General features: G+C 33.3%; 1 protein-coding gene across 1 annotated transcript; it reads left to right on the forward strand.

Moving 5' to 3' along the window:
- The first annotated feature begins 4,333 nt into the window (after nucleotides 1-4,333).
- Nucleotides 4,334-11,541, forward strand: LOC121252195 (plastidic glucose transporter 4). The gene is made up of 14 exons (XM_041151720.1): nucleotides 4,334-4,624; nucleotides 4,955-5,212; nucleotides 6,178-6,289; nucleotides 6,791-6,858; nucleotides 7,287-7,419; nucleotides 7,502-7,601; nucleotides 7,710-7,822; nucleotides 8,438-8,531; nucleotides 8,662-8,815; nucleotides 9,765-9,911; nucleotides 10,013-10,086; nucleotides 10,283-10,371; nucleotides 10,558-10,672; nucleotides 11,020-11,541. The coding sequence occupies exons 2-14, from the start codon at nucleotides 4,963-4,965 to the stop codon at nucleotides 11,200-11,202; spliced, it is 1,632 nt and encodes a 543-aa protein (XP_041007654.1). The 5' UTR covers nucleotides 4,334-4,624; nucleotides 4,955-4,962; the 3' UTR covers nucleotides 11,203-11,541.
- The last annotated feature ends 1,122 nt before the right edge of the window (nucleotides 11,542-12,663 follow it).

A 12,663-nucleotide genomic window follows, 5' to 3' on the forward strand; every position in this document is an offset into this window, starting at 1 on the left:
TTAATAGAACTATATGAAACTAGCTACATGTATATTATATTAATACACAAATTATAAGACACACTATAATTTGTCTATATAATATAAGGCAACATTGATAGTACTACGACTGTTAACATCATCCAATTAATTATAAGTACGAGTATAATAATACAACAATATTAATAGACCGGCATATATATATATATTATATATATAGTTAGTTTACATACAGTCCCCATTTGGGGACTACTCATGCAAGCCTATACAGTTATGTTTAAAAAAAAATTAAAATTACAATAATATCATTTTTAAAATGATTTTTTCTCCTTTTACTCTCATTCATTAATGGAACTGCGTTGCAATCCTCACTCAGAACTGTAAATAGAATTTCTCATATATTATATATATATATATGTATATATGTTTGTATAGATATATGCAGTACTTAGCTGTTTGGACTAAGTCGATAAGAGTACTTCGATCGGTTCATATTATTATATATCTATGGTATACAAACTCTAGCTAGCTAGCTAGGTAGTCGTTGCAATATATAGAAATTAAACTCCCTAGTGTAGTCTACATGGTTTTAACCTACTTCAATAATTGGTGAGGTTGGCTCGACTACTTCTTGATGATTAAAGGCTCGCTCTCTCTCTCTCTCTCTGATCTCTCTCTCTCTCTCACCTAATACTTAAGCGCGTAATACTCTTTTGTGCCCAACCTTATATGCATGCAATGCCGTATGCTCAATATTTCCTCGATCGATCGTTTTGTTCCTGCCTACAAAATGTAATTGGATCGTTATTGCATGCCTTGGAATGTCATTTTTCTTTCTCCATGTTCCTTCAAATGTACAGTCACCATGATGCACCCAGGTTTAATAATAGTCGTGCGAAGATGGATTTGCATGAATCATCAATCCGGCCTTTAATAGCTAGTCGTGCGAAGATGCATGGATCGTTAATTGGAATCAATGAAGATGATGTTATTTTAGCTTGATATCACGAAAATGATCATATTCCATCTATTAAAATATCATGTACATGTTGAGTTGCATGGCTTCGAGAAACCAACCTGGGGTTTAAAGCATTTTGATCCTGTTCAAAAGTACTTAAAAACTCTTTTTTAGTCTGAAAATTATGAAAGGTACATGTCAAGTTTAGCGATTAGATGAACTGTCTTTGGAATTTGAAGGAACTTGGCTTTGAAGGATCGATTTAGTAGATGCATTGGTCTTGACAATGACCAATAGTACGAGCTAGCGGTTTGGACAAGATAACTAATTAACTAACATATTGCAGTAGTACCTGATCTATTTATGAATCGAATTAAGGTAGGAACGGCAAATGTACGTGTTAAGATCAATATTTAAGTAACTGGGGGATGGAAAATGTAGAATCAACAAAGTTAGGATCTTAATTTGTTCTGATAGTATGTGAAATCATCACTTATCCTAAAATTTTAAGCTGATAGAAATAGTTAAATTTAATTATTTGTATTATATTATTAATAAGAAAAAATATATTCATCATCACAACTCCCATCATCCCATGATGTGACATTAAATAATAAGTTTACAAGTGAAATGTAATAAATAATTTCCAATCACCTAATGCCACATCATAGGATGATAGAAGTTGCGATGATGAGTAGCATTACTCTATTAATAAAGTTTCTCAAAATAGTACCGGTATGCTCATAAAAACTTGATCAAGAGAAATGATATATACAAATCTCAAATGTACAAGCCTTGCGCAAGCTATTTATAAAAAAGTAAATCACACCGTAGAAAAGTATGAAAGACTCATTTTTTATGGGGCTCACATTTTTACAAAAGGCTTATACGTACATTTAGAACTTGTACCTAGTATTACTATTTGAAGATACAAAAAGAAACACCATATATGGACAGTTTACGCCCCTAATACGCATGCACAGACACATGCTAATTATTAGGAGGAAATTGAAGTTTTATAGTGAAAGTTAAGTAGGAATTGGAATTTTCGAATTTAACTAATTCCTACATGCAGGATATAATTGATTTGTGCTTTTGAGTTCAAGTGCTGTATTTTTAATGGATTAGTGTATATAGATATTATTATTCCATCAAAATGCAGGCCTATATATGCATGAATCGGAAACTGTGCATGCAGAGATGGCCCAAAAACTAGGCCCATTCTGAAGCACTAAGCTTCCCTTAACTACTTAGTGAATGTTTGGGATTGTGATGAGAAGTATAATTTATAATTTTAGGACTTATAGTACATCACTTAAGTAATAATTTTTGCTTAAAAGGTTATTTATTGTTTGGTAATTATATAATTAAAACAATTTGAAACATGTTATGTTTGTTTAAAAAAAAATTAAAAAAGTACTTTCTGATATAGAATTTACGATTATTTGAATTTTTAAAAATTATAATTATATTTTTGAAAGTTTGAAATTAGTTGTAATTATCTAAAAATTATATGGATATTTTTATCTATTAACAATCATTTTAAAATTTAAATTACGTCCCGCATTATTTAAAAAAACACGTTTGGAAAAATGACAATGTTACAGCTCCTGCTAGGGGCTCCCGTTGGAGCTCTAGGATGTGTTTTTATGTGGTTTTTTTTTTAAGTTATTTTTATATAGATTTTTTTAATACTTTTAAATATTTTTAAAAAATAAAATAAAATTAGAACATCATTAAAAACACTTTCTTAATTAGAAAGTAAGAAAAAAAATATTATAAAATACTTCCTTAATCAATAAGTAAAATATAAAAATATAAAAATTATTTTTTATTTTACTTTGCGATTAAGAAAGTATTTTTTAATAATATTGTATTTTTTATATTTTTTCAAAATATTTAAAATTGTTAAAAAAATCTATATAAAAAAAACTAAAAATAAACACATAATAAAACACATGCTAGAGCACAGCGGGAGCTCCTGCATTATTTTTTAAGAAAAATATCAAAATGATATTTTTTTTCGAACGTAATTTTTAGTTTATTTGAAATTAAAAGTATTTTGATATGTAATATTTAAATAAATTAATTTTTTTTTTAAAAAAACTTTTAAGATTATTTAATCACTAAGGCTCTTATCGCAATTCCAAACAGGCAATTAAACTACTTTAATGAGTTGTGTTGATCTGGATGAGAAGATTACAGAGGGGATGTGTTTTCCATATACGCAATCCTTTGTTCGTTGAAAACCATGTGGCATGGGCTGCAACCGGATCCAGTCTGGCTGGCCGGCTTCTATAGTCGTCTCCCTTTAATATCCCTAAAAAATATACCAAATAGAAATATAATATAAACTTCAATGGATAAGTTTAATTTATTTCCCACAAGTGAAGATTTTATATAAGAAATATTAAACAATCATCAAATTTGCATTCAATACCTAAAGTGTGTTTAACATATAATAACAACAAAAGTATTAAAAATACAATTTTTTTTCCTTTTTCAATTTTCTTATATTTTTATACACTATTTTATAATTTTGTAATGATTTTCAATTGGACTATTATTTTGATATTGTTATTCTCTATCTTTGATTTTATTATTTATATTTAAATATTCGATAGTTTTTTAAATATTAGTTTACTTAATCCAAATTAACTCTATGAATAAATATGAACAATAATGAGAAAATAACATTATTCTAAATAATATGACAACATAATTTATGAGAAATGATATTTATAATTTAAAGGTATGGAAGTTGTACACACTATTATAAAAAAGATTAATAAATCTAAAATCTATATTAAACAAATTATTTTTTTAAATAATAGACTATAATTATTTTTTAAAAAATAATATATTTAGGCCTGATTTAGATATAAGAAGTGTTTCATCTCATCTCATTCTATTATTACAACTTTTTTATATTCTCACAAAAATATAATAAATAATTTAACTTTTTCAAATTTTAAAATAATAATAATATTAAAAATAATATTTTAATAATATTTATTTAATTTTCAACTTAATCAAACTGCAACTTAATATTACTCTTTTGTTTTTAAAGATGAGATGAGTTGATATTAAAGTTAAAAAGTTGAATAAAATATTGTTAGAATATATTTTTTAATATTATTTTTGTTTTAAAATTTGAAAAAGTTAAATTATTTATTTTATTTTATGTAAAAATTAAAAAAAATTGTAATAATAAGATGATAAAGTTTTAAAATTTTTAAAATTTAAGATTTTAGTAAAGCCCAAGCCTTACTTTGTGTGAGAGCAAGACTGTTTAGCATTCACATCGAATGAAAAAGTTAAGACGAAAGCCAATCAGTCTGTCCCCCGTCACGTGCACACGCAACATCTCAAACATAACCCAAATCTAGTCCGAGATCCTCATCCAACGCGGGACTCGTACCAAAGTTTGCAGTAAATTTTCTACCTTTTTTTTTTTTTTAATTTTATTTTCCATCGACAAGAAGGGAAAGGAAAACCCGAAAAGATGGAAAGGAAAAGAATTGAATTCTCCATCAAATTCGTTGCAAGTCTCACGCTTTTCCGCTACCTCCCTGCGGACATTCCCAAGTTTCTCCTTCTCATTTCCCTCACAAAAAACAAAGCAGAGCAAGTGACAGAGCAGCTTACAAAGCTGATAAGGCCATAGTGAAAGAGTGCTCTCTTTGGGTTGGTTCTGTTTCTATCACCGCAGTTCCTTTCAATTTTTTTCTTCGATTTCTAAAAGTTCTATCTTTTAAAGTGACAACAGTAGATTAGATCGTCAGAGTAAGAGCATTGTCCACCAGTCGTTTTCGTAGTAAACAATCTAATTTGATCGTAAATTTGATCTTAGTTTTGATTCTCATGCTCTGTTTTTAATACCCTTCAATACTTGCTTATATTCTTATTATGAGATAAACTTGTTTCTAAATTAGTACATTCTCTTGCTTGGTATACTCAACTTTTTACGGGTATTTACTCTGTTTGACTTTTATGGGCAATGGGATTTCCACTCAGGTAAAAAAATGCAGGCGTCAACGTATGCAGTCAAAGGAGGCATCGGTTTTGGGGTTCAAAAGCGCACAAAGGTTTTGAAGCGTTTTGTTGAATTTGGGAAACCAAGTTTAGGATTGAGAATGACAGATAGGACTGCCTGCTGTGGTCTACGCCTCAATTCGATCGCTATGGAGGCTGAACTCACTAGTGCAAGACTGGGTTCTAATGGCATTTTCAGGTCATCGGTCAAGTCCAGATCACTCAAGGCTCAGGCTTCTGGTTTGTTTGTCACTCCCTGATTGATATCTTTCTTTTCAATTCAAGAATCGTATAGTTCAATTAGGTCACGGTTTTCTTCTTCCAAAAATTTGGCAAATCATTACGATTTAGTGTCATCACTAGTACGTTCTTTGGTTCTTCGCTACTGTCGCTCCCTTCCGTTTTCGCGTTGCCACAATTTCTAGCTGTTTGTGTGCGTGTGTTTGTGGGTTTAACGACGGCAGTAAAAACTCTTGAGAATTGCTACGGCCACTTGTGGCCTTCCACAAAAAGTAAAATCACAAATGTTCTGTTAGGGCTGCATAATGACAGTACGGTCACTGAGGTTTGAGATTATTTGCACGAAACTTGACGCTTCAAAAGGGCATTGAAGAGCCCACTTCACAGCCATTCCTACATTGCCAATGGATTTGCTTGTATTTTCTTTCTGGGGTTTGAAGAACCAAGCACAAAATCCAACTTAATAATGTTCATCATTAAGTACGTCTCTTTGTATAATGACCTGCCATTTTTAATTTTTTATTACCAAATATATATTTTTGAAATGCAGATATTGCTGCATGGCTCTACTTTTTACTACGGCTGTGATGAAGTAATAATTCATCTCTTGATTTTGCAATCTGAAATAAAATTTGCGCTTCTGCCTTGAAACTTGCTGGCTCCATGGCATTATTATCTTGCATGAACTTTGCAGTCCCATCCTGATGCTATACCGAGGACAGAGAATCTGAGAATGCAAAACGCTAGCTTGTAGTACTGTTTTGACCAGCTATGACCCTTTCCTTTCATTTTGGTGTTTTAATATTGCATTGACGGGGCGTGGTTCTTTGAAAACTGACTATATATTTCTTGTTTATGAAAAGTCTATATATCCAAAAGTTTATACATGTTGCACTGACCCTGATACTCTAGATTTTCAACTAATTTCAATATTCTTACATGTACGATATGAACATGAGTTTCAGATGATCTTGAGAGTGTTGATTCCTTGGTACCTCAGACCAAATCTTCAGGAACAGTCTTGCCATACGTTGGTGTTGCTTGTTTGGGAGCTATTTTATTTGGTTACCATCTCGGGTATGGCGTAGTTTATTTTTGCAAATTGCATGCCCTATTAGAGTTGAAAAATTCTACTCATCATCCTCACACCACACACCACACACCACACACCACACATAAATTTTTTATTTTTTATTTTTTATTTTACTTTTTCTCTTACCAAATGTGTGATCTATAGATGATGAGTAGATGAAATCAATTAGTTTATGAAAAATATAACAAAAAAAAAATTAAAAACATTTAAAAAAATTAAAAACAATAAAAATAAGTGTAGTGTGTGGTGTGTGAGGATGATAAGTAGCAAAACTCATTAGAGTTTGTGTGCATTTGTAACAAATTTACATCAAATTCCTACTCTGCGGTTTGTTGATTTGTGATGAATAAGTTGATCGTAATGTTACAAGTAGTTGATGTGCAAATGTTGAGCTGATTTCGGCATATCTTTCTGTGCTTAAATGTCGTGTTTTGTAAGATATCCACATTGCGAGGTGTTTATCACACACTGCTTTGGTTGTGCAGGGTTGTAAATGGTGCTCTTGAGTACCTCGCCAAGGATCTTGGGATTGCTGAAAACACCGTGGTACAAGGCAAGTGCAGTAACTTGCTTGATTAAATACATGCAGAAAATTGTAAGAAATAATGAGATGTTTGTACTTTTTTTGGCTCCTACCTCTCTCTTTTTTCTGTGTCTTTTTTCCCCATGTTGTCCAAAAATCAGCCTCTCTCATACCAACAAAGGGTATGCTTAATAAATTTAATGAATTTACTTATCAAAAAAAAAAATTAATGAAATAGTGAGTCTTGTCTGTATCGCCTTTACCATCTATTTCAATATGCTAGAAGAAACATTGTTTTTTAAGTTATTGAAACCTAAAGTTGGATTATTAATTGCTCCATGCTGACCTATAAAATTGTAATCTTTGTTCATTGTAAAGGTTTAGATTGTGTGAACCGTGTTCTTTTTGTTATAAGTATATTCCTGCTGATACTTTTTCACAATGTAATGTTTGAGTAGGATGGGTCGTTAGCACACTTCTCGCTGGTGCTACTGTTGGTTCATTTACCGGGGGAGCATTGGCTGACAAGTTTGGTAGAACAAGGACTTTTCAATTAGATGCCATACCACTGGCAATTGGAGCATTTCTATGGTTTGTCGTTTTTCATTGAAGAAAATTTTTTGATATTTGATACACCCACTGAACACTAAAGCTTTGTCTTCAATATTTGCAGTGCCACATCCCAAAGTGTGCAAACCATGATAATTGGCCGCTTACTTGCTGGTATTGGAATTGGTGTTACATCTGCTATCGTACCTCTTTACATATCCGAGGTAGTATTACAGGCATTGTGACCATGCCCTAATTATATCGTTTTAGCCATGTTCTATGCATATTGTGTATATATTGAGACTGATATCGTCCAACATTTTAAATTACAGATCTCACCAACTGAAATTCGTGGTGCACTTGGATCCGTGAACCAGCTATTTATATGTATTGGCATCCTTGCTGCACTGGTGGCTGGATTACCTTTAGCAGGAAACCCTCTATGGTATTTTCTTTTAATTTGCTGAATGTCTTACTTAAACCCCTAGCGGTTGGCTCAAGTGATAAGGGTCTTGGTCTTGGTGGCATATGCTCCCACCGGATCTAAGGTTCGAACACTTGGGTGCAAGTAATTTCTAGGGGCCATGTCCTATCAATGAAAAACCAATACTTTACTTGATCTGTGTGATGGGGACACATTACATGGGTCCATGGTTTAACCTCATAAAAAGACATGCTGCGTTTGCACGGTCTCCAAGATTTCTCTTCATAAAAAAGAATGTTTTACTTTAAGTACTACTCAACTAAGCCTTAATCCAAGCTCATTGGAAAACCACTTAACCGTAACATTTAATTTACTGCTTCATGATTTTTATGTTGGTCTTGTTAGTCATACTTTAGTTTAGTTGTTGATATAATTCTCTCTTTGCTATATTCATTATTGGTGAGAAATTAATGTGCAAACCATGGCTGAAAACTTTATATTATATTATCCGTATATGCCTATATGGTTATATAAGAATTATAGTTATTTTCTAGTTTTTATCTGTTACATTTGATGTTTCTTTTCTAGTGACCTTGTTCTCCTCTCTTATTCTATTATTTTTAATATTTGTAACAGGTGGAGGACAATGTTTGGTATTGCAATTATACCCTCTATTCTGTTGGCATTAGGAATGGCATTTTCTCCAGAAAGTCCTCGGTGGCTGTTTCAGGTTTTCTTGCATGAATGTGGAGTCACAAACTTCTTTATAAGCCTTCTAACGAATTGTCTTTGCTGTTGATGCCATATATATTATTGAGTTTTTTGTTTATTCATAAAAATGCTTAGCTATCATTTTGCAGCAAGGGAAAATTCTCGAGGCTGAAAAATCTATAAAAACTCTATTTGGAAAAGAAAGAGTTGCTGAGGTTATGCATGATTTAACGGCAGCTGTTCAGGGTTCTACAGAACCTGAAGCAGGGTGGTTTGATCTGTTCGGTAGCCGCTATTGGAAAGGTATACCTGAGGCAGCTCTGTTACCTTAGTTCCTCTGTGGCTAAGTTTTTTTTTTATAAGTAAGAAATTTATTGAACCACGTAACTAGTCATTGCCCAAGTACACTGGAAGTAAACAAGAGAAAAACACCTAATTACAAGCTAAAGCTGAAAAGCAGTACAAAAATCATCAAGGCTACTCCCATCCATTACAATAACCGAAGCCCAAAGTAACTAAGTATAAAAAAAAGCTCTAATCCCATCCACCGAGCATTCTTTATTGTCGAAACAACGCCCATTCCTCTCATTCCAAATACACCACATGAGACAAAGAGGTACCATTTTCCAAACAACCACTATTTGACGATTTCCTTGAATTACTCTCCAACAGGCCAAAAGCTTCACCACCCTCTTAGGCATCAACCAAGCAATGCCATGCTTAGCAAAAACCTCACGCCACAAAGCCTTCAACACATCATGATGAAGAAGAAGGTGATCCGCCGATTCTCCACACCTTTTGCACATAAAGCACCAATCCATTGCAATGATACCGCACTTTCTCAACTTATCAATAATAAGAATTTTCCCATGAGAAGCCAACCACCCGAAGAAAGCCACCTTGAGAGGCACTTTGCATCTCCAAATATTTTTCCAAGGAAAAAAATCAGTAGAAGAATGTGACGCCAAGACCTTGTACAAAGATCTAATTGAGAAGTTCTTATTACCGACTTCTTAGTTGATTTACATGCTTGGGCATATTGAATGATGCTCTCAACTTTGCTTCGTATGTGGCCAGTCGTTTTGTTCACAAACAAGTTTGCTAAGAGATATATAATAACAATAATGTTAATATGTAGTCCATACCTTAATATTTTGTTCATCTTGTTCCTATAGTTAGTGATTGATATGATTAAGCTCTGTGATGAAAATTTGGTGAAGCACTTACATCCATGACATATGTCTTGCTGCAGTTGTAAGTGTTGGTGCAGCACTTTTCTTGTTCCAACAGTTGGCTGGAATAAATGCAGTGGTCTATTATTCGACATCTGTTTTTCGTAGTGCCGGAATTGCCTCTGATGTTGCAGCAAGTGCTCTTGTCGGGGCAGCTAATGTCTTTGGTTAGTTTTCTGCTATTTTTTTCTGGAAAATGGGAAAATTTTGATATTGTGTTAGGCCTGTTATGTTTTATATCTGATGTTTGATCATCTTGCAAATGCAGGCACAGCCGTTGCATCATCCTTGATGGACAGGCAAGGAAGGAAAAGTCTTCTAATGACAAGTTTCAGTGGAATGGTACTATTATTTGTTGCATAATTACAAACATGTTATTTTTCTGAAGTCAGTGAACACAATTCTCCTGATACCTTCATATCATAATCATGAACTTAGGAAGCTGTAATATTTTATATTCATATGCAAGTATATTCATCCTAATTTCAGATTATATAACAACTGATAACTCTCTCTCTCTGTGTTTTTGCTTGTCAAGGCTGCTTCAATGTTGCTGCTTTCTCTGTCCTTTACTTGGAAGGTCCTGGCACCATACTCTGGCACCCTTGCTGTTCTTGGAACTGTTCTGTAAGTCATAACTTCTTTTTATGTGTTTGAACGTTCTCTGTCACCCTCTCCTCCTCCTCCTCTTGGAGGGGGTGGTTAAGTGAGGTCAAAAGGGCTATTTTCCTTGGCTTACTGAAGCTTCTTGATCTTGTTTGCATTTTTGTTTAACATATGACCTAAACTTTGCTTCTGTTCTACCTAATACAGTTATGTACTGTCCTTTTCACTTGGTGCTGGTCCTGTGCCTGCTCTTCTATTACCAGAGATATTTGCTTCCAGAATCAGAGCAAAAGCAGTTGCTTTGTCATTAGGAATGCATTGGGTAAGATAAAGCATGCTGAAATATTCAGTTTGCATGTAAATCGCGCCCCTAGGCTGTAGCATGTTTTAATTTCTATATCTAAGGAAAGAAAAGCAGAATTTTGTTAGATATCAATCTATAGGAAACCATATGGACTCATACATGCAAGTGTGCTAGAGCAAAATTTCCATTTCCAATCATGTGGCCTTCTATGTTTCTATATGCCAAAAAAGGGAGAACATGATAGAAATTCTTCCAAGCATGTCAATATATTTAGCCTTCCATCTATTTTCCATTTTCACTTTCATTTTTAAGTAACTCTTTATCTCTCTCTTAATTTTGTTTTTGTGGTTTTTCTATCCTATCAGATCTCCAACTTTGTCATTGGCCTCTATTTCTTGAGCGTTGTGAACAAGTTTGGAATCAGCTCTGTGTATTTGGGATTCTCAACTGTCTGTCTTCTTGCTGTCCTATACATAGCTGGTAATGTTGTGGAAACAAAGGGGCGATCATTGGAGGAAATAGAGCGTGCTCTTTACCCTGCAGTTTGAGCAGAATATTTTTCTTAAGTGCATGCCGTCACAATCTCACTGCAGCTCGTTGGTTTTTGAGGTTAGGACAGGTGCTCTGCTTCTTCCTTTTGGGGAAATTATTGCCTTATCTGCTGGGATTCAATACTATCTCGTTTACTGCCCCACAATTTGCTATCTAATGTTAAAATGTCGAATGTTGACTGTGAACAGCTATAGCGTAGTGTCTATATTGAGTTTCTTAGTCAATGTCGCTGCAATGTGATATAAATAAGGAGAAATGTGTCTCTCGATTCTTGTGTGTTCATATTGAATAACTTGATAATGGACATTGTTTTGAAAGTTGTGAAATTTTCTTGATATCTTTGTGGGAGGCTTCAAGCTAATCTGTATCATTTGGCAAGTAACCTGCCCCAATGTTTTGTTAAACGTGGATACTGGAAGCAGAAGGGAAAGGGGGAAGCCTTCTGATTATGATAAATTGGATTAGATATTTGCATTCTTTTTTCTTCTGCAGTACCTAGAATTATTTTGTACTGCTTTAATCCACCTAATGCAGAGCAGTTTTCCAACATTATGACTCAGTAATCCATGTTCTCAAGGATCTATGCTGCTATCAAACCTCCTTAGCACTTTTCTCCCACATTTGATTTTCAATCAAAACAAATAGAGCAACAATTGGGCTAAGCATGCCACAGATTCGACTTGACAAGATTCCCCTGTAATATTGTAAGAGTTGCTGCAAAAATTTGGATGGGGTGATCTTTCAGATTTTCTTTTTAAATAAGAGAAATCCCAAAGAGATTAGAGTCATAATAAGGGTAGATAGATCTGGTCTTCCTGTGGTTCTTTGCGCATAATAGATAGAAGTTGCCTAGAGTGGATTTGTGTTTATATAGCTGTTTTGCTTTGCTTTTATACCTTGTCTTCTCAAAGTGTCATTATGTGTAATGTTTTGTTCCAAAGCAAAGATATTCATGGGTGGTTTGTCCTATTCAGATATTCACCACCTTATAATGCACTAATTGCTATTGTTGTTTCTATTCCTAATTTATCCACTAGGTCAGTCGGGTTGGTTCTTTGTGCCTAGTTTTGGTGTAGCTGCTATATTTTATGAGTAATATTATATACAGTTGTGGAGTGCGCAAGTGTCGTGCAATCTTTTTGAAAAAAAGTTGGGTCTATTATTAAAAAATTAATTTTTTTTAATGTAGATCTTATATTTACTCATTTTTTTTTTAAAAGAATAACACGGCGTTTGTGCACTACATGACTACAAATATCATTTATCATATTTTATTACTTGTGTCTACTATTTAGGCAAAATACTGTCACCCATTATTACTAAGAAATTGAAAAAAAAACCTCAAAAATAGAAGAAAGGGAGGAAAGCGACGAGGAAACATGGTAGAAATAAAAACAACTTCCGAAACAAATGAGACTAAACAAGAATAAGATTATCACAGTAGTTGTTTGGCACAA

Source organism: Juglans microcarpa x Juglans regia, chromosome 2S (genome assembly GCF_004785595.1).
Source record: "Juglans microcarpa x Juglans regia isolate MS1-56 chromosome 2S, Jm3101_v1.0, whole genome shotgun sequence".
Classification (NCBI taxonomy): domain Eukaryota; kingdom Viridiplantae; phylum Streptophyta; class Magnoliopsida; order Fagales; family Juglandaceae; genus Juglans; species Juglans microcarpa x Juglans regia.

Bases quoted from the DNA above. Each gene is read 5' to 3' on its own strand.
- LOC121252195 (XM_041151720.1), top strand. From the start codon at position 4,963: ATGCAGGCGTCAACGTATGCAGTCAAAGGAGGCATCGGTTTTGGGGTT. The intron at 7,420-7,501 runs GTTTGTCGTTTT...CAATATTTGCAG, and splicing joins GCAATTGGAGCATTTCTATG to TGCCACATCCCAAAGTGTGC. The intron at 10,087-10,282 runs GTACTATTATTT...TTGCTTGTCAAG, and splicing joins TGACAAGTTTCAGTGGAATG to GCTGCTTCAATGTTGCTGCT.